The 24,995-nt window shown below is 36.8% G+C and overlaps 1 protein-coding gene across 4 annotated transcripts in view; it reads left to right on the top strand.

Annotated features, from left to right (window-relative positions):
• The first annotated feature begins 87 nt into the window (after positions 1-87).
• The window catches only part of LOC113108313 (NCK-associated protein 1), a 48,066-nt gene continuing 23,158 nt past the window's right edge, over positions 88-24,995 (top strand). Inside the window, exons 1-17 of one of the 4 annotated variants that reach the window (XM_026271270.1) lie at positions 89-392; positions 7,112-7,129; positions 9,517-9,627; positions 14,496-14,582; positions 15,106-15,162; positions 15,267-15,409; positions 15,497-15,587; positions 15,707-15,844; positions 16,992-17,040; positions 17,523-17,679; positions 17,835-17,891; positions 18,010-18,213; positions 18,555-18,687; positions 19,039-19,120; positions 19,507-19,565; positions 23,591-23,736; positions 24,493-24,625. In XM_026271270.1, coding sequence (XP_026127055.1) covers positions 285-392; positions 7,112-7,129; positions 9,517-9,627; positions 14,496-14,582; positions 15,106-15,162; positions 15,267-15,409; positions 15,497-15,587; positions 15,707-15,844; positions 16,992-17,040; positions 17,523-17,679; positions 17,835-17,891; positions 18,010-18,213; positions 18,555-18,687; positions 19,039-19,120; positions 19,507-19,565; positions 23,591-23,736; positions 24,493-24,625 — 1,773 coding nt within the window. In that variant the 5' untranslated portion in view covers positions 89-284. Of the gene's footprint in view, positions 393-7,111; positions 7,130-9,516; positions 9,628-14,489; positions 14,583-15,105; positions 15,163-15,266; positions 15,410-15,496; positions 15,588-15,706; positions 15,845-16,991; positions 17,041-17,522; positions 17,680-17,834; positions 17,892-18,009; positions 18,214-18,554; positions 18,688-19,038; positions 19,121-19,506; positions 19,566-23,590; positions 23,737-24,492; positions 24,626-24,995 lie in introns of all 4 variants that reach the window. The other 3 variants (XM_026271269.1, XM_026271272.1, XM_026271273.1) reach the window with 3 other exon arrangements.

The following is a 24,995-nucleotide window of genomic DNA, read 5'->3' as shown; positions in this document are numbered from 1 at the left end:
ATCTAAAAAAATATTTAAAAGAACCAAATCTTTTCAACCACAAGTACGGGGGGCGGAGGAGGGCTCCAGTCACGTGACTCAGTGACGTCGTTGCCGGAAGCAGCCTCGTTCTGGCCGTCAGGGCAACACCTAGAAAAAAAAACATCCCCGACGACGCGCCTCAAGCCCGTAATATGGGCGAATTTTAACACTAAAACCCAACTCGATCTGGCACCTTACCCCTTAACACTACACGAGGAATCCGTTGGGTTGTGATTTAGCTAGTTTTAACGTTCGTTTGAGTCATGTCTCGGGGCGCGCTACAGCCGAGCCAGCAGAAGCTGGCGGAGAAATTGACGATCCTCAACGACCGCGGCGTCGGGATGCTCACGCGCATCTACAACATCAAGAAGGTGAGAATAAGCGCTTCATGCATGTGTGTGTTTCAGAGGACTGCAGTAGGCGCACACAAATACACACACACAGACACAAACACACACATACACACACACACACGGCGTTGATGAGGCCAGGCCCTGACTGAGTGTTGTGTGTGTGTGTGTGTGCGCGCGACACTGCCATAAATCAATGTACCGGCTCATTTTGAATGAAATTTAGTATGGGTTAGTGAATCTCCAGCCAAAACGAGTCGATCTAATTCATGTTAGTAATGATTATTTTAATGGCTAAGGTGAGGATGGCTAATGTCCTGGTTTTACCTCGCCTGCGATCATAAAGCAAGATACCATGCTATGTATCTGTACTGGCACTGTCTATTCAGGGCTAAGTGCACAAAGCCATGATCGAGAAGAACATTGTGTGTCCAGAACAGGACCTCACCGTGACCCAGCTTTTAAAGCACTTATAATGACCCATCTATAAAGGCGGATAATCCAATCCAGACATCTCTGCTCTGAAAGCCTGAGTTTCTACACAGATCTGATTGTGGGTAGTTGGTATAGTGGCCTGACAGTGCTGGAGAAACTGAATCTTTCTGTTTGATATGACAGTGGGTGTGTTCAGCTGTCAAACCTGAAGTCCAGAGCATGTCTGACAGATGTCAGATATGTAGGTTTCTGAAGCGGGTCTGATGGTGGGTTTGTCGGTTGTGCAGTATTGCTTTTATCAGTTCCTTTTTATATTGAATAGTGGTTTTAATCGTAAAAGTAATTGTTTGAGTTTGCTGAGCTGTAATAAGAAATCATTGATCTGTGATTTAAGATTCAGAGGCATCAAGGGCTGGGATTATGGGATATCAAACCTATTCGGCTGAATTTCATAGAAACACCAACATAGTCATACGGTTATGTTTCACCACAAAATCAAAAGATATTTTGCTAAAATGTTTTGCATTAACATTATTTCCATGGCAGTTAAGCAGGTTTCCCCCACAAATTCTCTTTACCTTATTGTTAGAATATGTTTGTGTGTGTGTATTATATATATTAGGGCTCTGCAAAAAATCGAATGCGATTTTCATGTGCATCTTGTCAGTAAAGACACTCCTGTGATTAGTAGTATATCTCCAGCACCAGCACCAATCAGGATTGCCAGGTTTTCAAAACAAAACCTGCCCAATTACTTCTCAAAACTAGCCCATTCGCGTTTCGTTCCGGGCGATAAAATAAAAATGTTTTGGCGGGGTTGCCTTGGTAAAATTTGCATTTTAGGGACTAAACATCACATTATTTGTATTGGGGTCGCTTCGAACTGCTAACATGAAAAACAACCGCAGGCTTGGCAACACTGGTTGGCCTTTACTACAAAGAGCCGTAGTTCACTGACAATCTACACAAAATCGATCTCAAAATCTGAGGAAATTCTTGTCGATTTTGAAAGCGATTTTGTGTAGCTTGTCGGTGGTCTATTTACATTACATTACATTTATTCATTTAGCTGACACTTTTATCCAAAGCGACTTACAATTGCTATATATGTCAGAGGTCGCACACCTCTGGAGCAACTAGGGGTTAAGTGTCTTGCTCAGGGACATTTTAACCCCGGGATGCACTTTTTATCGGGGAACCTCCCGGAAACGCGATTGGGCTAGTTTTGGACTAGTTTTGGACTAGTTTTGAGAAGCAGTGTATATATGTGTATATATTAGTGCTGAAATGATTCCTCGAGTAACTCGATTACAAAAAATTATTGAGGCAAATTCCTCTGCCTCAAAACCTCTTTTAATTTATTTTAAATCTCACGTCAGGTTCTTTCGCAATGATTTTTTTAATGTGACACAACGCGTTTACGTCACCCACAAAGTGGAAGGAGACATAAGCGCTGCTTCCGAAATCTCATACTGCAAGGAGTCAGCAGTGTTTTGGTTTGAGGGCGCGATAGAGATAGAGCTGGCATACCACAACTAGGGCCCTATTATTTCTGCGATGCAGAAAATGCGGAGGGAATCGTGAAATCCGGTCATAAAAACGGAATTTACAGTTTAACACAGAGTGGCACGGAATTTGCCAATTTTTGAATGAATTAATCAAAAATAGGTCATTGCTCTTACATCAAATTACGATATGGACTAAGCCGGAACAGTCTATTTAAATATGAATCCTGCATGTTCTGCGTGTTAATGAATCGAGCAGAACTGAACTGAAGCTTGCGTGACGCTCGTGGTGATTTCAGCATCTGCTGTCTCACTAAATAAGACGTGAACGCATGAACAACCTCTCCAGAACTGCTCTGACAGTCTCTTCATGAGCATTTGACTGTTTGATTTGAGTAAAACTAGCGTCACATCACATACACAGAACTGTAAAGGTACATCAACCCGTCAAAATAAGTCCGTTTTAGTTTAGTTATTGTGGTTTAGTACCAAAAAGTTAAATTTGCTTAATTTTCAATAATTAAAAGATAAATTAAATTAATGTTTTATTTTAATGTGCATCTCAGAAACTGAACTGAAACCCAACTGAATGAGACTTAAATTAACTTAATTCATCTGTCAACTTTATTGTCATTGTTCACAGTACAAGTACAGACAGAGAAACAATGGGTACTAATTAAATGCTTATTTTTGATGTATGCATTGCATTCTATGCATTTAATATATATATATATATAATCTTGCATAATTAATATTGCACTTTAATTAAGCAAAAACACATTTTATCCGATTACTCGATTAATCGATGGAATTTTTGGTAGAATACTCGATTACTAAAATATTTGATAGCTACAGCCCTAGTGTATATATATATATATATATATATATATATATATATATATATATATATATAATATGTATATGTGTGTGTATACATAAATATTCTGAAGTATACTTAATGATAGTATTTGTTTTAATGCTTATTTTATTATATAATAGTCTTTTTTTTGTGAGATTGTGTCATAAATAGGTTGGACATCAAGTGACCCTAAACAAATATAATGACAGCAAATAAAATTCTTAAAATGAATTTAAATGCATACTTTACACAGTATTTACGGGGAAATAAATATCTGTTAAAATGCTGATAATACATTTTGACAAATGCCATGTCTGATAGTCTAAAAAAGGCCAAATTGTAAACACAAATTTCTTCCAGGACATTATTCATTAATTAATTTATTTTAACCCTAAAACCCAATGAACTGCAAAATTTAAAATGCATATTGTAATCTATTATATTCATATTTTCTATCACATGAATATGCATAATTATTATAATTTTTTTAAATAATGCACAAAGGTGAATTTGGTAGGTAAGTGCTTTATTGTCATGAGGTATCATTCTTTTTCTATTGTTGAATCTGTTAGATCCCCTGAATGTTGTTGAAATGTGAGCTGGACATGTTTTCATAAGATTCCCTCAGCAGTCAGGGGCTTGAAATATCTTGAATCATGCAAATATCACACTCAAATTAAAGCCTGTCAGTTCTAGTCTGCATGCAATTTTTTTCTTTCCCTTGGCCAATAAAGCCACTTTCAAAGGTTTCTGAGAAAGGCTTGGCATTGAGGCTAGCAGTAATGGAAGTAGTCCAGATCGCAGCAGAAAGTGGGCTAGTGAAGGACCAGAGATGTTAGCATTTTCCTCCTCCTGCCCGTGAACTCTTTCAGATATGTGATGTGAATTCATTAGTGTGTGTGATGCCCGTTTAGAGCGCAAGAAGGTCTCTGGAGTGAAGTCTCTCTCCATGCCCACTGATGTCACTCGTGTACGTCTGACCTCTCTCATTCAAACAAGTCATCGGGGGTCAACCCAATATTAGTCATATTCTGTCATTCTTCTGTACTCCCATGCACCATATCCATTCAGAATACAGCACTGTGGGAAACTTGACCGAACCAGTTCAGTGCTATTGCCCATTATTTCATATTGTATTTTCTTGTCAAATTTAGTTGAAAAATAGCTTTTCCACAGGACTAGATATTGGAATACATTCTTTTGGTAGTCCTGTTGCCTAGCAACTGGCAGGCATTGCATTGTGCTGTAAGATTTACGTTGCATTGTGGTGGATACAGAGAGGGAGTTAAAATTTGAGATGTTCTTTTGATTCTGAATTCATGACACTCACATTTTTATTCTTGCTATTTTTGCTTTGTAACGGTTACTGTCTAAACCAATAGATTTAACCGTTTTTTTCCGTTGTTGTATAAGTGTAGTACCTTAAATATGCATAATCCCCTCATGCATGTGCAATTTAAGCGATTGATAACTGCCTACACTGACTTTGTTTTAAACACCGCTTGAGCTGAATGTTGTTGGATTTAGCATATAGGTTGGTAGCAAAACTGTGCCACAGGGAAATGATAGCAGAATCCTTCCACGGAAACAACCTCAGGAAGTGCGTTCTTATCTCACAGTGTGATTAGCTAGACATGAAATCCTTAGAGACCCCTTTTCCACCAACAGAATGCTGTTGCCAAAGCCAGTGCCCAAACGTGCAACCGTTCTGAGATGAGTTTCCTGTACAATGATAAAACTCGTTCATCAGATGGGTTGTAGTTCACCCAAAAAATGAAATGACTTTCACCATCTACTTATTCTCAGGTTTTTCCAAACCTGTATGCATTTCTTTCAGTTGTTGAACGCAAAAGAAGATATTTTGAAGAAAGTTGGTAACCGAACAGTTGACACCATTGTATGGAAATAAAAAAAACTTTGGATGCCAGCTGTTGGGTTACCAGCAATCATCAAAATATCCTCTTTTGGGTTAAACAGAAGAAAGAACGTCATACAGGTGTGGAACAAGTGGAGGGTGAGTAAATGATGAGTTTTGGGTGAACTATCAATTTAAATCAACATCTTCCCCCACGACACAATTTTTTCCAAATAAAAATAGCATCTGATGACTATGAATGTGACTTTATTTGATGTTTGATTCATCACGGGTTCCCTCGTATGTCATAGTGTGTTCTCTTATGAATTTTGTATGCATGTTCACACTCTTCAAAAACAGCACTGATTGTTGAAACTACAATTAAATATTATATGATAAGGGCTGCACAATTGAATTTAAAATCGCAATTACAATTACTGATGCCACAATTACTTAATCGTTTATTCATTCAAAGTCCACTTATGTTATTCTGAGTGCCTAAGATTTTTTTCTTTCTACAGGTTATCTTAGGGTTTTTCCATTGTTTTAATTTTAGTGTTAGCATAACATTATAATACCATTCATATTTGTACTTTTTTATTATTTAAAGAATAAACCAATCCAATGTACAATTGACATTTGAGCCTTAATCCCATAGAAAAGCAATAAAGGATTTTCTTTACAAGCTGAAGTGTTTTCAGCTTGTTTATTTTCATATAAAAATATGGCGTGCAGTTGCTTCAAACAATGACTTAAACGTCATTCAGTGTAAATTGTGATAATCATAATAATCGCAATTACAATTTCAAGGGAATAATCACAATTATGATTTCTGTCATAATCGCGCAGCCCTATTTTATGATTAAATGGAATGAAAGATAGAATGCTAGATTGCTTGTTGTCTCAGATTAACCAAAGCAACTCAAAACAACAATGTTACATTGCCTTATGTGTGGCTGTTTTGGCACCAACATCATTTTGGTGGGAAAGGTTTAAGAGACAATAGAAACTATTCTGTGTAGAAGATCCAGAACATAGGAAAAATGAATTATTCTTTCAAGAGCTACACGTCTTGGAGTAATAGTTAAATTGAGCTCTAAAGAACGAGCATATGTATAGGCTTTTCACACTGCACTTAACCCCGGGTTATAATCATTCAAAACACCGCTTTTAACCCCAGGTAAAGAAATGTTTCTGTAATTTGAAAGTGGTATTAGAACTGATTTTTACCGTGGTTATAAAGCCCTGCTCCAGAGCAGTGCGTTGCTGAGTTTGTTCAAACGGTTGATTGTGAAACGGAGCGGTGTTTGCTTTTTGCTGCTGGATGCTTGGCAGCAGATAGCCAATCAGAAATTGAGTCACGTCACGTAGTATGAGCAGTGTGAAACAGGAGCAGGATTCCGTTTATCCAGGGTTTAGGACAATTTCAAGTGCAAAAAAGCCCTTTAGTTCACTACTTGATGTAGCATCTAGTACTCTGTTACTTCTGCTCGAAATGACATGGATAGTCATAGTTGGCCAGAATAGATTCAGTCTGAGATTAATGACTGTTCACTGTAACTGGCCCTTCGGTCTTATTCTGTGCATGAGATACATTGATTCATTGGATAAAGCAGATAATAATGACATTTTTGTTTGCTTGTCTGTTTTGTTTGTTTGCTCGCTCTATTCTTGCAATGTGTTTCTGTTCGTCATTCTTTAAGTTCAGATCTGATTTGAGTCATTTTGTGAACATGTTGACCTTGGTTCCCTTTTACTTGCATGGATTATGTTTCTTTGACTAATCACCAACTTCCTGGTCTTTTCTTGAAAATGAATTCTGAACTCAGCCCACGGTGTTCCTGTTCCCGGAGGAGTGAATTCTGCATGGTGTCAATGTTAGCTCTGGGACCGACTGCCTCTCAGTGCACTGTGTGACCCAGCTGACCCCTTGCGTCCCTCCTCAGGACCCGAACCAACACACTATCCGGAACGACTTACAATTAATTCCCAAAGCTAATTTGTTTTGAAGTGAACATGCATGGTAGACGTTGGAACCTGTGTTTATGTGTAATTTTCTCTCTTTCTGTTACAATGCTTCCCCCAGCAAGGACAAGTTTGGAAGGTTTGCACAGCTTTTCACCTTCCTAAAATCTCAGTCCCCCCACCTCCCCCCGCTCTCCTACCAGTTTCATGTCCCATGGTCTTTCTGTACGCAACTCACAAAAAAAGGCCCTTCCCAAACTGTAGCACCTGCAGTCTTCAGTTTAATCTTTTTTTCAAACTGATTTATTTCCATTTTTTTTATCGAAGTGAGTTTCGTTTTGATTGTTGTTTTGCGATCCTAAACTTATTCAAGTCTTACAGATGTTGAGAGCTGGGCGATACAGCTTAAACAATTTCTCAATTAGATCTCAGTTGCATTTTGACAATAACTCTGTTAATGTATGAGCTCTAAAACGGTTTATTTTTATGTTTTAATATATATAAAGGCGTTATCTTCATTGTTTTAAAATGTTTAGTAAAATAAAAAATATTTGTTAAAATTCTAAGATAAAAAGGCAAAAATCTATAGTTTCTCAAAATCAAATCAGTTAACGGTTATATTATCCATATTTTATACTGTATGTTATGCTGTGTTGTGATGCCTAAATTAGGGATGGGCGATATATCTAACGATATGATCATGCGCAGTAAAGCTGCTTCCGTGATCACCGCTAAAATCGCAATCACCTGCTTATAATTGGAGTGGCATTTAATAGACAGAGCCGTAGATCGCTGACAAGCTACGCAATATCGCGTTCATTATCGAATGGCGATTCATCTGCGATAATGAATTAGATGCGCATGATCATATCGTTAGATATATCGCCCAGCCATAGCCTAAATTTCATTAAGCATAATAATGTATGATATGAAATATGATTAAATGTTCACTTTTAGATGGTTGCTCCTGAAATGTTAATTATTTACAGTTATCTACCACTTTCTATTTAAGTTAACACTATGACAAAAGTAAATATAGGCCGATTCACTAATATCGCCCAGCCAAATATATGTAACCACAAACATTTGCTTACATTTGTTGGGGTTATATTATTAATGCATGAGGCTTATATATTTTTTCCCATTTTTTTCCCCTTATTTGTTTTTAGTTTTTTTACCATCCTCTTTATTTTCACCAAGTTTGCTTTTAAGTGCAAAGCATCAGTTGGATGTCACTACGATAAAGAACAAGGGAGATCAAAACCAGCCGTTTTTGAGGCATAGTGTAGATTCTCTGTGGGCTTATTTATTTACTCTGCTATGATTGGCTGTGGTAAATTATCAGTGGGCAGAGGAGTAATTTAGCTAATGTAAATTTAATGTTAGTGGGTTTTGCTCTGTTACCCTGACTGCCGGTATGCATAATTTCAAGGGCCTGCGTGTAACCCCCATCAGTTTGCTAGCCATGCGGTGTCTTTATTTTGGGAACGACCTAATGGGCTTTGTAAAAACATGTTGTCTTACAGCACCCAGCACCCTCTGTGCGTTGCCATAAACACTGGAATGGTCTTGAGGTTCGATGCTGCGTTAGTCGTAGGTGCATGTAAAGCATCATGTAACATGTCATGTGACCATACACACTGCCCTGCCTCAGCTGCACGTCCACTGGCGCGATCCAGCTCCTTCACTCTGTAAGACACTCACCTCTTACAGAACGGCCAGCCAATCAGACGCACTGTCCAGCAAACCCATCATCTCTCTGTTGCTATCTCTTTCTCCAGGACTGTTTCTGATCATACACTGCTCTCCGTGTTCCACTAACTGCTCTCCAACTTCTCACACAGCAGCACCCTGTCCGTTTGAAGAGCATTTTCAATTCCGTCCTCTCTTTTTCCCTTTTTTTTCATTTTATCTGTCCTTTATCTGTCTCTGTCCATTAGGGTTGGGGATCCAGAACGTTAACATTTTTAAACAAAAGTGGAACAATGTACTAAAATACTTTTGTGTTTGCATTCTTAAGTGATTGTGACACTGTGCTCAACAAAATAATGTGTAAAAAAAAAAATGATTGCATCATTCATTGTTTGATTCCCAAACTTATTACTCTTTTGAACTTATTGTATTTGGTTAAATGAGTCAAAAATATGCATATATCTAATATTTTTACAAAGTATATTTGGTATATAGTACAATATAGTTTGAGTCAATTATTTTGTACTTCCTAAAGGATTCTAAAATCATTATGAACATTAAATTTCCTTTGATTCCCATTCCTACTTTCCATTCTTTCTGTCCTTCTTTCTCTTTTAATCTCTTATTTTCAGTCTCAACATTCTGGCTTTCTTTTTATTTCTTCCACTGCATTTTTTAACTGTGATCAAATCCCTTCACTTTACCTCACTGTTCATCCTCTCTGGTCTGTCTTGAAAAGTTTGAATCTTTGTTTCATGATCAGTGGAATATCAAGAATATGTTCTCAGTGGTCCTGTTCAAGTTTAGCAGTGATGTTTTCCCTGTTCGTTGTAGGCCTGTGGAGATCCCAAGGCAAAGCCTTCTTATCTGATTGACAAAAACCTGGAGTCAGCTGTGAAATTCATCGTCAGAAAATTCCCGGCCATCGAGACGCGCAACAACAATGTAAGTTTAATTTTATGTATCAAGCATGCTTCAGTGAATGTTATGATGTTGATGCCGGTATAATTGTTTACCCATGTATTAGATTATAATAGCAGTCTGTGTTTAATGTATTAAAGGTGCTGCAAGTGGATTTGTTTTTATAAAACCTCTTACAGCACCTTTAATTAGTCCATATAAGTGATGGGAAAAAAACATGTTTACCAAGAATCATCCCAGTTTTTCAGCAGTCAGTGTAAAAGAATATGACCCTGTGTAAATCTGGTGCCATGACCCGGATCATATTAAATATTTAGCACTAGTCTCACTGTTGCTGATGAAGTAAAAATGTTGAAAGGTGCTCCTTAATGGCATTATCTGCTCAACTGCTCTCTATTTAAAATTAGTATCTTCTTCGATAAAACAACAGTAATTGAGGGAAATTGGATCTTGATTTTGTTTATTTTTAGAATTCTATTGTAGATGAGAGCTATATTGTTTTAATATGTAATAATGAAAAATGTAGAAATATTATTAATTGTAATTATATTATTTATTTATTTATAATATATAAAGTTTGATGAGGCCCACTGGTTGAGAACCTTAGCTCTAAATGATGACTGTAGATCTTTAGCCAATATTTACAGCTTTGTGTATCTCGTGTGCTGATATTAAGTGGATGTTGTGTTGGGTGACATTTGTTGTAGTAGTGAAACAAGTGCTCAATAATCTGTTTTCTGTTTCAGCAGTTTTAGTCTCCCATCTGATTACCATCATACCCCACCAAGCCCAGTGCTTTCTGTAACACTTTGTTGCCATTGCCACAAACCTGAACATCCCTGAAGCATGTTTACCATGCTGTTCATGGGTTACCATAGTGCTCATTCCTCAACCACCAGAGAGTGATTCAATCATCACTGCTTATGGTTGTGGAATATTGAGGTTTAGTTTGAGGTCATTGTAAAAACACAATGTTAAGTCATGCAGCCCCTTGTTTTCAAAATGTCTGATGTAGTGTCAGCTTTATTAGGTCAGAACATGAGATGATGTCCTCATGAGAGGGGCTTTCCAGGAACCTTTGGCCACACTTAACTTGACCACAACACCACAAATAGGATTTATTCTTAATGTGGAATCAATTTTGTCTGGATCAATGCATATAACCCAGAGAAAAGATGCAGTCAGCACTTCTTTACTGGTGTTTATCAGTAAGGAAATGACATCAGTTCAGCCCATATTGCTTTAGGAATCTAGGCGTGTCATAGATTCACACCTCTACTTGTTTTGGTTTGGCATTCCTGCTTCTACAATCTCTGATCTATGTGGACAACTCGAATTACTTGTACTACTATTGGGGTAAAGTACACTTTCCTCCTGGTTATTTGTCTCGGATACCCCTTTTCCACCAACAAGATCCTGGTGCAAGAGTCAGTACCTATTCTGACCCAATTCTGCACATTTTCAGCAGGATTTTCTTTCAAATTCGACCACTCCCATTGTCCTTAAAAGGTTTCCTAAAGTGGAAGCACCCAATTGGTGTGTCTTGATGCACAATCACTTGATGGACACTCCTTATTTTATCCATTTGTTCATGAGTGAAATTTTATTTACAGAAAAACGTGTGTGAATTGATTGCTAAGAAATTCGTTTTTATAATCTGATACTACTTCAAAGCAGTATGTAAAGGCAGATCAGATTAATCATTCGTCTGTGAAGTAAATGGAGATTCTATCCAAGCCCAAGCTTTGGAAAGTCCATTAGAGGGAAACGGGTAAAGATGACATTATTCATAAGCCACAAAGAAAAGGTGATTTTGGGAAAATAGATGAAAATCATCACCGTCATGAAATCCAGGATCTGCCTTAATTTATTTAATGGATAATGGAACAAAATAACCAAATATAATTTTTTCGATTTGCTGTAAAATATGATTTTTATATTCATTCCATGTCTCTATTGTGTGCTGTTCATTTTATTTCATTCATTTTGGTCCCTTCGTAATAACCAACCACCATGTCAGTTTGAAGTGTTGTATATTACAGATGCTGCTTTGCCTTCTACTTTGTGTTAAAGATGTTTAACTGCTTCTCGCAATGATGTGGAGCTGTTTCATGTTTAACTGTGTTTGAGTTGCCTTTTAGTGTTGTTTTATATTTCCTTTTTTGTCTTTTTTTGTTTGTTTGTTTTTGCATTTTTTGCATGCTTAACATGGCTATTTTCTGGATTGTTCTTTTGGTAAGTTTGGACTCTGTGTGGAGTCCCATTTGCTTTATTTAGTTCCTGCTCTTATTTACATGTAGTTTAACATTTCAGTTGTACTCACATATATATGTCGGTATTTCAGTAACCTAAATGGACGAAAGGAATCTCAGATGGGCCCTTTAAATAACTCTTAAAATATAATGCCTGTCAATTGTGTTTATTTGGAGTTGCTGTAATGTAATGTTTTACTACTGGTTGGGATGTGCTCTGAGCTTCCTTTGAGTCTCTTACTGCATGGTTACATGCTTTCTTCAATATATTTATCCACTCTTTTCAAAACAAGTTTGAAATTAGTTTTAGCCTATTGTGCACAGCATCACACAGGTTTGCCCCGACACACTTTACTCTGAAAAGAGCAGAGATGGAGATAAGGAAACTTTTTAATCTTCAAACTATGCCAAGTTTAACTTTGATGTGTCATATTTTACCCCAGAATCCAGCGAGAGAGAGAGAGAAAAAAAATCTAACATTTAATATAATTAATTACATGATGTGGCAATTAATTAATCTAATTCATCTCAAAATAAATTTGAAAATACCCACTAAAGATAATTTAAAGCTATTATTGTGTTACATGGGGAAAGTATCAAGTAGACATTTTTAAATAGTAGCTTTAGAAAGAAATATTTCATTTGATTCAAAATTAGGGCGGCACGATTCATTGGAATTTAATCGCAAAGGTGATAAATCGCGATTCGACAGAAGCTGCCATTGTCATGCTTATCTTTCAGTGAACCGCGGTTATGTGATCAGTTGTAAATCTCCATCCAACGGCCAGAGGGCAATCTCGCGCAGAAACTCTAAATAAACCCCGCAAAAAAATCCAGGAAATCCCTAGCGGTTTCTGAATAAACAGAAGATGAAACTACTTTCATTGATTTAATGTGACTGATATACACACGACTACAATAAATGGTTCATCTTAATTGTAATTTTTATCAAAGTAAAGTATATAATAATGCTATGCTAATCGAAATAGCATTTATCACTGCTTAGAATATTATGGAATATGTTGCGTGCCGTATTCTGTGTATACATCATCATCTCACAGAAGGATTTACTTCAAATTTAAACGAAAACTAAAAAGCTAAATTCTCATTTCCATTCTAATGATCATTTGCTCAAATATGGAACTACTTTTACTGAAAATATCAACTTCATAGTCCTAAAAATAGGTTCCATTTTTTTTAAGCAAAATATAATTCTTGTAAATATTAAACTTTTTGATTCAGGAGTGAAATGTGACCAGAGTATATTTGTTTTTTTTAAGAGTTAGCCTTAAGTGGTTCCAGGTCTTTCAGTTTATAACCATTTCATCTCCCTCTCTGCTGTTTTTATCATCTCTACCTCATATAGGCTTACAGTATTTAAATGCCAGACTCATTTTATATTTAACCTTAAAATCTAGTGGGATTCTTTCCTTCATTAGGATAGGATGTGAATATATTTCCAGTAAAAGTATGCAGGGTGGGGATGGTGTGGTTTGATGGACTTTGTGTCTTCTGTCTAGTTTCTTTGATATTGGGCTTTGTATACCTGAGGTGCGTCATTAACTCTATTAGCTTTAACCTGGTTTTCTGGAAATCCAGATAGATGTTAAGGATTCTGTCACTAACTTGATTCTAGAGCATATTTGCGCTGCTCTTCACTCTGGAGGAGACTGCTGAAATGACAAAAGTCGTTGAAAATCATGCAGTTTTTTTTTTTTTTTTTCATTTTTAAGATGTTTGAATTAAGTTGTAGCTCTTTGAACTAATATATGACATTATCCAAACATCACTACAAGACTATGATATTAGCAGGACATAGAATATAGATGTGCATGTCTAAAATGAGGTCAGAGTACTCATGTTATTTTGAATACCTACCTTCTCAGGTGCAGCGGTAATGCATTTTTGCTCTAGAGTTACAAATACCATAAAGACAACCAAAGGGTGAAGGGCTGTGCATGTCAGGACTTGATGCAGGGTTCATTCACTAGTTTCATTTTCAAAAATAAAATCTGAGAAACACTGTCTTTGAACGGGCTCAACAATAAGGATGTATAGGAGGGTTGTACTTGCCCTGTCAGCATTTCATTGGGTCTGCCACAGAAATAAGTCATTTTATATGTTTTATATTCATGCGTTTATACATTATGTATTTTTTCATTACATTCTGTGTAACTTCATATTTATAAACACAAGTGTGCTGGAAAACAATGGCATTCCACAATAATTGTTTCTTGTTACAACACTATTACCAGTCATTATCTTAGTTTCACAGATTCTCGTCATTATAGGATCACTTGAATTCACAGGAGCAGTGTTCAGTGAATCACAAAAAGCCACATTTTTATGTCTGCCAGTCTTAAAATAGATGTACATCAGTGAACATGGGTGACAATGCAGAACTGTCCTAAAAGCGCAAGTAACAGTTCCCGTCAAATTATCTGAAACTCTTTCACATCCTTTATGGTTGAACCTTGCTCAGAGACAGAATCCAGCAGCTTTTCTCAGATCTGTGGATTTTTCACTTCCAATGATCTAATGTGAGCCCTGCTGATAAGTTCCCTGGTCAGATATTACAAATATGTGCCTTTGTTTAAAGTGACGGTGTTTAATTTGCACTTTTTTATGTTACAGCAACAGCTTGCACAACTACAAAAAGAAAAGTCCGAAATACTAAAGAATTTAGCTCTATATTACTTCACCTTTGTGGACGTTATGGAATTTAAGGTATGAGTGCAGCCCCACTCTGTTGACCTCAGTTGCAGTTTATGAAGTTTGATGGTTTATGAAGTGTTTATGCAAATTAATTCTGTCTTTGTTTTATAAGACACCATGAATGTAGTTCTCATTTTTATACTTGCATAATTTGTATTTGTATATGTGACCTTGGTATATTAGTATTATTTATTTGCTATTAATAGGCTTCATATTGTGAATTGTCTTTTATTTTTTTATAGATTCAGTTTTAATTTTAGCAAACTTATGTGCTTTTGTCATTGTGTATCTTTAACTTTATTTTTATTTTTAGTCATTAAAGGAAAACTAAAACCAGCATTACAGTTAGTTTCAAATTTAAGTTTTTCATCTAATATTTATATTTAACCTGTAATTTTAGGCAACTATATAGTACTATTTAATATTGAATATACTGTTTATTAAGTGAAATTTGTGTGTGCTTTTGTTATTTTTGATAAAAGACACATTGAGAGTCTATTAAACCCGATATGTTTGTGCTTTCCTGTTCCTCCAGGACCACGTTTGTGAACTTCTGAACACTATCGATGTTTGTCAAGTCTTCTTTGACATTGTGAGTTGAATTAATGGCAATCATCAGCATTAAATATCTTATGATTTTTTTTGTTCAGTGACACAGCAGATGAATATCAAAATGTCTTTTTTTCCCTATTGCAGACTGTAAATTTTGACCTCACAAAGAACTACCTGGATTTGGTGGTGACGTACACTACCCTGATGATGCTGCTTTCTCGAATTGAGGAGCGCAAAGCGATCATCGGCCTCTACAACTATGCCCACGAAATGACACACGGTTCAAGGTAATACATAGAAGAGTAGCATCTTGCGTAGATCCAGAAACTGCTGAGGTCTGACGTCAAATGTACTGTGTGATGTTTCTTGTTCAGTGATCGAGAATATCCCAGGCTTGGACAGATGATTGTGGATTACGAGAACCCACTGAAAAAGATGATGGAGGAGTTTGTCCCTCACGGAAAAGTAAAATCTGCTAAAATGAGAGAAAATCCTCTTACTCTGTTTCCCATCTCAAACGGAGGACATGTTTTAACCTCGGCCCTCTGCCATTTTCTGCCCACTTCTCTTTCTGTTTTTGACAGTCTCTGCAAGATGCACTGGTCTCGCTGCAGATGGTGTACCCACGCCGGAATCTGTCTGCAGATCAGTGGAGGAATGCTCAGCTGCTCAGTTTGATCAGTGCTCCCAGTACCATGCTTAACCCAGCTCAGTCCGACACGGTCAGGATTCACTGTAGTCCTTAATTGTTTTCTTAAACAGTCATATCTTATTCTAACATACTAACCATCATGGCAGGAGATTGATTTGATTATCTCTTCATGGATAGCAACTCCACTAACATCCTCTCATGCACACATTATTAATGAGTTCCTCACATGAAGCATACAAACTGAAATGAATACACTCTGTAGATTCCAGTAGTCAGATGCAAGCATGTTGCTAAGCTCACAAACCAATTAGCAAATAAGCACATAGTGTATACTAATGTCAGGGTTTTGCCTTTGATTCTGGTCAAAACTAAGTATCTTCAGGCTGTTTAAAAGAATCCTAAACAGCATTTTAACAATACTGAAAAAAAGGTGCACAAGCCAGTGTTGTAATTGATAGTTTTCAGTAGGGCTGCACGATATTGGGAAAAAATGACATTGTGGAATTTTATTTTTCTGCTATATATATTGCGATATGAAATCTAATAAAAAAAATTCTTACAAACAAAAATGGGGTGAGCACACTTACATTCTCATTTTAAATGATTTAAACATCGACACCATCGTGTCAATTGATTAATATGCGCGAGGGAGAGAGAGCAAGACAGTGCTCGTGTTGTTTGAAGACGGTGAGCGTGCGGCCAGGGCTCGCTCTCTCTCTCTCTCTCTCTCTCTCTCTTTCTCTCTCTCTCTCTCTCTCTCTCTCTCTCTCTCTCTCTCCCTCCCTCTGTCTCTCTCTTGCGCTCTCTCACGCTCTCTCTCTCTCGCGCGCTCTTTCTCTATCTGCCCAGTTAAACTGACAGGACTTAAAAACACATGAAAATGATAAACTTTCACTCTATGATGGTTAAGCTGTGCAATTAATCCGCAAATCACATTCGTCAAGGGCCGGGGAGATGCTGCCCCGTTCAGTTATTGAATAACGGATCAACTACGACAGCCTACATCGCACATCCTGCGATGTGACTATCGTGGATTCGTACATCGCGATATCGATGCTTAAACGACACATCGTGCAGTCCTAGTTGTCCTAGCTGAGGATGGAAAGCTCGAATGAAAGTTGTCTAAAATTTGTAAAATGAAATGAAGCCAGTGACTCGTATTGGATTTTTGAACGTTGTTTATCTGATCGGATGTATTCTGCGTGGCTTTGTTTCAGATGCCCTGTGAATATCTTTCCTTGGACGCTATGGAGAAATGGATTGTCTGTAAGTGTGTTTTTAAAGACACTATGAACTTGAAAAACTTTACTGTCTTATAAAATGTCCCTATTTATGCTGTGTATGATTCCTCTGTGCATCTTAAAAAGAAAAAGTAAATTTTTTATCAAAATGCAGTGATTTTCTCTGCCTCTGGGATCACTTCCTTTCTGGAAATGCATGGTTTTACCAAAGTTAGGTTTCTTGGGAATGTTGTAACATGGTTCTTATACCTCAGATTTAAGGAAAGCAGTTATTGATTAAATATTGATTTGAAGAATTTTTTGTTTGTTTAGTTGTATTGCATTTACATAATCGGAATCTGTTTTGTCCCCATGCTTTCTGTGCTTATTATGAGGAAGCTGCAGAATGTGATAAACTCTGTATGAGCCTAGTTTTTACACTTATCACTGATTAACAGGAAGTGTCTTTGTATGTAACATTAGTGTATGTGGTATTTAAGATGAATCTCTCTCTGTTCTCTGTCCTAGTTGGGTTCATCTTGTGTCACGCGGCTCTGAACAGTGACCCTGCAGCTCTCAGTCTGTGGAAGTTAGCTCTCCAGAGCAGTTCCTGTCTCTGTCTGTTCAGGGACGAGGTGTTCCACATTCACAAATCTGCCGAGGATCTCTTTGTTAACATTCGCGGGTCAGCCATTTCTACTGGCAAACACATTCTCACATTTTCTATAATTCTATAATATTGAGTGTAACATAAACGTAACCTTTTTTATTATCAAATTATGGTTCATGCATTTCATATTATATTAAATTATATAATGATGTTGATGTGTTCTTCTACAGTTACAACAAACGTGTCAATGACATCCGTGAATGCAAAGAATCTGCTTTGTCACATGCGTAAGTTGTATTTTGGATAAAAAAAATAAAGTAATTTCTAATTAAGGTGCAAGTAGTAACTTGGCATTTCTGAAGATAGCAAAACAGCTGTATCTATATTTTTTATGATTTCCTCCAGGGGCTCCATGCACAGAGAACGCCGCAAGTTCTTGAGATCTGCCCTGAAAGAGTTGGCTACAGTGCTGGCGGACCAGCCGGGCTTACTGGGTCCCAAGGCTCTGTTTGTGTTCATGGCTCTCTCCTTCGCCCGTGATGAGATCATTTGGCTGCTCAGACACGCCGACAACATCCAAAAGAAAAGCACAGATGACTTCATTGACAAGTAAATCCAGTTCTTACACTTCATTTGATTAAATCATTCAGCAAATTATTTATTTAATTTTTATATCATTTGTAATATTACACTCTGACATCATCTTTGGTCATAGCAGTATCATGGGAGGAGAAATTCATTCATTAACATCTTTTTTTAAATTTTTCAAGTCTTGTGATTCACCTTGGAGCAAGTTGATTTGGTTTACAGCCTAGAACGAATCCTAGTTGTTGTTGGTTTTTTTAGTTTTGCATGCTTTTCAAGTCTTTATGGAGAAAATGAATAGGGGGGAAAATGCATATTAAACCAAGGCTGTTTTTTTTCCCCTTCATTCTTGCTTGTTTTCTCAGGCACATCGCAGAGCTGATCTTTTACATGGAGGAGTTGAGGGCACATGTGCGGAAGTACGGCCCGGTGATGCAGAGGTACTATGTGCAGTACCTGTCCGGCTTCGATGCCGTGGTGCTCAATGAACTAGTACAGGTGAGACCATTTCCTTCTTACTGCACTAAAAGAAAGGACACAGATCAGTCACATGTCCTTATGACAGCAGTTGTTATTTGTAGATATCTCATGAGATGAGGATCGGTCATGTGCAGTTGGGTGGTTCAGACATGAACGTTAGTCACATTATGAGTCATTCACAGGATCTCATGAAGGGCGTCCAGAAGAAAATACACAAGGCGAAATACACAAACTTCACCACTAGATGGAGAACTAGTATAGTGATTCAGCTTTGAGACCCCAATCAGGAGCTAGACTTGCTCATCTTGGTGTTTTAATTTTAAAATACACACGTGAATGCTAAAATCACCATGTCTTCCTCCCTTGTAGAACCTGTCTGTCTGCCCAGAGGATGAGTCCATTATTATGTCGTCCTTCGTGAACACGATGACCTCTCTCAGTGTTAAACAAGGTAGTGAACTTCTCTTATTTAAACTTTCATAATGTGCTTAAAAACATGAAATCAGAGTTATTGTCCCTTGTGTAGAGACTTATTGATTTGTTTTATAATCTATAGTATCATTATTTTTGCATATATTAAAAAAAGTGGTTAGCTCAATGCGCTGCAAATAGAAAAAATAAAAAAATTAAGAAAACTCAAGTCAAGTTGACAACACAGCGCTGCAAATACTCACAACACAACCAAACAAAGAAACACGCTGCTTATAAAATTCTTTATTTTATTTGGCGAATCTTGCATAATCAAACAAAAAAAATTGTGATATAACATCTCTAATGTCACTTTTTGTTTTGGACGGTATCACAAAATAACTAACTTCATTTGGGTGTGTGTTGCAGTTGAAGATGGGGAAGTGTTTGATTTCAGAGGGATGAGGCTGGACTGGTTTCGACTGCAGGTAAGATGATCTCAGTCATTTGAGCTGGGTCAATACGTGGTGTTTGCTGCCTCTGATCCTAATCAGACATAATTAACAGCTCTTATCTCTTCTTCCCTCTTACTAATTAACAGACGCCGGTTAACATAAAGCAATTAATGCTCTCACAGTTTGAGATGCAACCCAACAAAAAGTTTCATGCTGGCAAATGTCTTTTGCAAAAGTTTGCTTATCCTTTGTTTTGGAGAATAGAAGCATACATGCTGTATGAAAAATGGCTTAATTTCGAATTACTTAGAAATTAACCACAATGCATGCTGTTCTTTTGAAGCTCTGATTATTCAAGAAGAGCCTGCGTCTTTCATCCAGGCTCAAATAAATCAGACTTCGTCTCTGTGGAATATGCATGTGGGTGGGAATGGAAGCGGAGATGGAGAGGCAAGCTTGTTCATGTTATATTTGAGGGGCTGTGAGTGTGTGTGGACCTCAAATGGATCTGGACTGCAGGATTTGGGATGGTCCAGCTTGCTCTCATATGCGTTTTTTCCTGTGTGGTGGTTTGCCCAGTCCCATAGCAGAGAAGCCGTTTGACCTCTTCTTTAAAGGAATGTTCTCGCTTCAAAAGTGAAGCTTTATCAACTGAATTTGAGGGATCATTTAAATTACCATATTATTTTATTTTATTTTCTCTTTTTTTTTTTTTGTAACATGCTTGCAATTGACATGATCATGGAAAACCTGGAAATATTTCAGAATTATTACTTGGCACTGATTACCAGAATTAAAAAATTCAGCTTTGCAGGTCTTAAAAAAATAATGGATATGAATATATATCTTGGCTTTTTATTAATGCCAAGTAAATTAATGTTTTTCTTATTTAGCTCTAAAATATCAGCTTTAAACTGATCTAGGTGTTTGCCATCTTTATATATATTTAAAAAAAAAAATAGGAATGACTTTGGTATTCTTTTTTTTTTTTTTGGAAACTATTACATTTTAAATATTCAGTTAAACCGGTTTATTTATTCGTTTTTTTTTTCTCATGTGGATGAATTTATGCATTATTTATTTAATTCTATTTTTCCTTGTGGTGATGTTTAGATTTATATTGCTGCAACTTTTTAACTGTACTTCAGTCTGTATATACTCATATATATTCATACACCCATCTGTCTTCCATTTGTTTCACAAACAAGTGGTCCATCCCAAAAGGAAAAAATGCAATAAATCAGCAAGAATGCATTAAATGGATCCATAGTATTAGTAAGAACATTTATAATGTTAAACCTATTTATTATTTAAGCTGTAATATTATCTAAATATTATCATTGCTGATGCAGTTCCTTTTGGTGGAAGTTGCTTTATCTAATCACTTCCTCTCTGGTAACCTTGCAAATGTCGAATTAAAGTTGCCTTATATGACTAAACCAGTGTGTTTTTTCCACTTCCGTTACAGTTACCACAATTTTTGCTTTTTTTGGACTGATTATTCCCTGTGGTAATGCCACAGATCCCACAAAAATAACTTAATTTGTGTTGAACCCAGGAGATATCTTCAAAAGCAGGCCTGAACCTCTTCACATGGGAGGGTTTCAGTTCACCTTTTCAGCAAGAGAAACTGCTATCTGCAGAATGTGTACATTTCTCACTGCTGAACAACTGTTTTCTGTCTTTGAGCCTTTTCCCACTCTCCTTTGCTCTTTTTGCCGCCAGAGTCCTCTCTTTCACATGGCCACAAAAACAAATTGGTCCTAATAACATCAGTGTTTATTCACTGCAAGGCCTTGAGCTCAGACTACTCTCAGTTTGCTGGGACAAAGCAAATTCAAGGATTTAAACAGTCAGCTATAGAGCAACTGTGTGTGTGTGAGTGAGTGTGAATGAGTGAGGCTGTTGACAGATGTGTGTGGGTGGATATATATTTTCAAATATTAATCACACTAAAAAAAAGTCTAAATTTTAAACCAAATTTTATATATATATATATATATATATATATATATATATATATATATATATATATATATATATATATATATATATATATATATATATATATATATATATATATATGTATTATATGTATTATATATACAATCATATTTTTTTATTAAATTAATCATTGTAACTTTTTTATTAATTATGTATTATTTTACTGTTTATTTGTTCTTTTGGTTAATACTTAAGAAATCAATACTTTTACTCCAAGTAAATTTATCCATAGTGTCAGTAAAGACATGTATAATGTTACAAACATATTCAGTATTCGTTGCTGTTCTGTTCTGTTGTTTATGGAAACAATTAAAATGTAATAATATTTCAATTATATTATTTTTTTACCGCATTTAAAACCAATAACCATAGCCTTGATGAGGATAAGAGACATCAATGCCAAACTGTTGAACAGTAGTGTAAAAACAGAAGTCTTAAATGTGTAGTAGTTAGAAAAAGAGTCAAATAGATTAGTGTAGCTGGTCAGTAAAACTTAAGACTTATGACTGCCTTAGTAAAGGAAACCAATTAGACTTTAAATAAAATGCCATGGATGAGTATACATGTCTAGAATCAGTCCCTACTCCTCCAGGATTGATAGCAGCAAGTTAGTTTGAAGAGCTGCCGTGACTTTGTTGTCTAACAGGGATGCCCTCTTCTTTCCTTAAAGTACCCATATTGTGATTGAAAACATTCTGCAAAATTTCATATCTGAAAGTGCACCGCGTATAAAATTGTCTCTCAAAAGGAGTTGACTCTAAATTATTGAAACGAGTCGTTTAAAAATAAAAGGTTCATGTTGTATACATCAACTTGAAATATTAGCATATTGCCAGCCCACTTGGTCTTTTCACATTGTCTGAATGAAAATGCTAATTCCTTCTTTGCCACTAGGTACTATTTTTGAGTGGTAAAAATAGTTGATTCCCCGGTAACGCTGTACACATAACAGAACTGCGCTCACAAACGCTGCTTTATAAGGCATTACAGATATTCTGAAATGAAAATGAGACCATTGAAAAATGAATCGTTTAACGAATCGTTTGGGAGTCGTTAAGCAAGTAAGATAAAAATAAATGCATGTTATCAGACAATGAAAGTGTTTTTTGACCTTGCATGCATGTCAATCGGTTGTTGGGGACTCCCAAAACCAAACTATGAACCTTTCATTACCCTTAACATGGGCACTTTAAATTTAGCATGATTTCTTCTTGTGTAATGGCCCGGTTGTTGAGATAGCACTTGCCAGATTATAACAACTAACGGTTCACTCAGTTCATGTCTGCTCGTCTGCATTTGGCCTCTGCGTTTCCAAAGGTGCGGTCTTATTTATCTCTGTGGCCGATTAAACTACCAGCAGCAGTCTGCAAATGTACTTCTAAAAATAAGCCCTGTTTTTCAATACTTTTTCTACTCCACAGTGGACTTCAGTGCTGTATGATATGTTTATTGTCATTCCCCGGACTCCATAACCACAAGCTTTGTGAGCTTAGCACCTGCTGAATGTCATGTGGCATCATCCTGGCATGCCGCGTTCTTTGAATTGGCCGATCTTTAGATGATGAAAGCCAACGCAGGGCGTGTGCAGTCCTTGTTTTGCTGGAGTTTTCTCACACTTCTTATGTTCAAGTTGTCCAAAAACTGAACGCACTGGCTGGCACAGCTGTTTTGCTGCCAAAAAAAGAGGTTTTTTTTTACTTAAACACCAAAGAGAATCTGTTTTGCATACTGTCTTCATTTGATCTTGTATGCTAGAGAGGAAATTGTGTTGGTTGGACATTGTCTGGTTCAACAGTATCAAGTTTGCAAAAATATTTCCCAGAAAGCCTTCTCAGAAGTTAATGATATGGTAAAACATCAAACCACACTTTTCTTCTGACTCTGCCCTGGTCCAGTTTCCAATCTGATTCGATGCTCTTCATTTGCTTGAGGATTTGCTCATGGAAATCGAGCCCACCAAGCTCAGCCTTTGAGAACAGATTGTGAAAAGTTGTCAGAATAATTAATGAACTTTAAAGATTAATGCTAACGATGATGTCTTTCTTCGTATTTAGGCTTACACCAGCGTGTCCAAGGCCTCGCTAGGACTGGCAGATCACAGGGAGCTGGGAAAAATGATGAACACCATCATCTTCCACACAAAGATGGTGGACTCTCTGGTGGAGATGCTTGTGGAGACTTCTGACCTTTCCATTTTCTGGTATGACCTAACAGTAGAGAAAAGATAACTCAACGATATTACATTAATGTGGTAAAGTACAAACTGAATAGGCAAAAATTGGCTGTAGAAGTCAAAAAATATGTACAAATTATGTTGGCTTGTTAATGCTGCAGATGCTCTGCAGGTTCATTGAATTATGTTATATTGATTAAACCTTGAAAATTAAATTTTTTGACCAATTTAGTTATTTTATTCATTTACATTGATGCATTTTACATTAATGCATTTAGCAGACGCTTTTATCCAAAGCTGCTTACAGTGCATTCAGCCTATTCATTTATTTCTTTCTTATTTATCAGTATGTGCATCCCCTGGGAATTGAACCCACAACCTTTTGCGCTGCTAACCACTAAGCCACAGGAACACTATAGTTGCATGCAGCCTGCAAAGACGATGCAAGACAATTTTATTTAGCCTTTTTAACTAACTGCAATTTAATTCAGCCTGCAAGCTCATGACTTGGGCAAAATGTGATTTCCTTTTTGCCGTGACGCTGTCGATTCAGCAATGGCGCAGGAAACATTGTCTAACGCCAGCTCCACAGTTTGGCAGAAGGCATATCTGTTCTCAGAAGGCCGTAGCAACTGTCTGTTGTGCCTCTTGTTTTTCGATATTCCTTTTTCATGCCAGGTGGAAAGCGGACAGGGGCGTTCGTTCAGCTGATTAGATATGACTGTACCAGGCGGTGAAGTGAACTGGCAGCCCATTTTCTCTCTTTTTCTCTGTCTCTGATAGCTTTTACAGCCGCGCCTTTGAAAAGATGTTCCAGCAGTGTCTCGAACTGCCGTCCCAGTCTCGATACTCCATCTCTTTCCCTCTGCTCTGCACCCACTTTATGAGCTGTACCCATGAGCTCTGCCCTGAAGAGGTGAGTCACACTGACCTGGAATCTGCAGTGATTCATACATGTTTTGTAGATATCAGTGAGAAGAGTATTCTGAAGATGACAAGGCTTTGGTTAAATCACATCTTTGGATGATTTAAAACAGATTCTCGCTATGTACAAATTCATACAGTTTGAAGGGATTCATTGAAATTGATTAAACTTGTAAGGACTAAATGTTATTGATATTTTAGTATAAAAGATTTTAAACTTCCATCCTTGCAATTAATTGAAATACTCATCACAGATATATTTATTATTTTATTTATTATATTATTTCTTTTGTAAATAATCAGTTTATCATCCAGCCCTAGTTTGTAATGAGAAATAAAATGTCTATTTTTAGCCTTGTGTA

This window comes from Carassius auratus, chromosome 9, assembly GCF_003368295.1.
Source record: "Carassius auratus strain Wakin chromosome 9, ASM336829v1, whole genome shotgun sequence".
Taxonomy (NCBI): Eukaryota; Metazoa; Chordata; class Actinopteri; order Cypriniformes; family Cyprinidae; genus Carassius; species Carassius auratus.
This window is presented reverse-complemented; position numbering and strand designations above follow the sequence as displayed.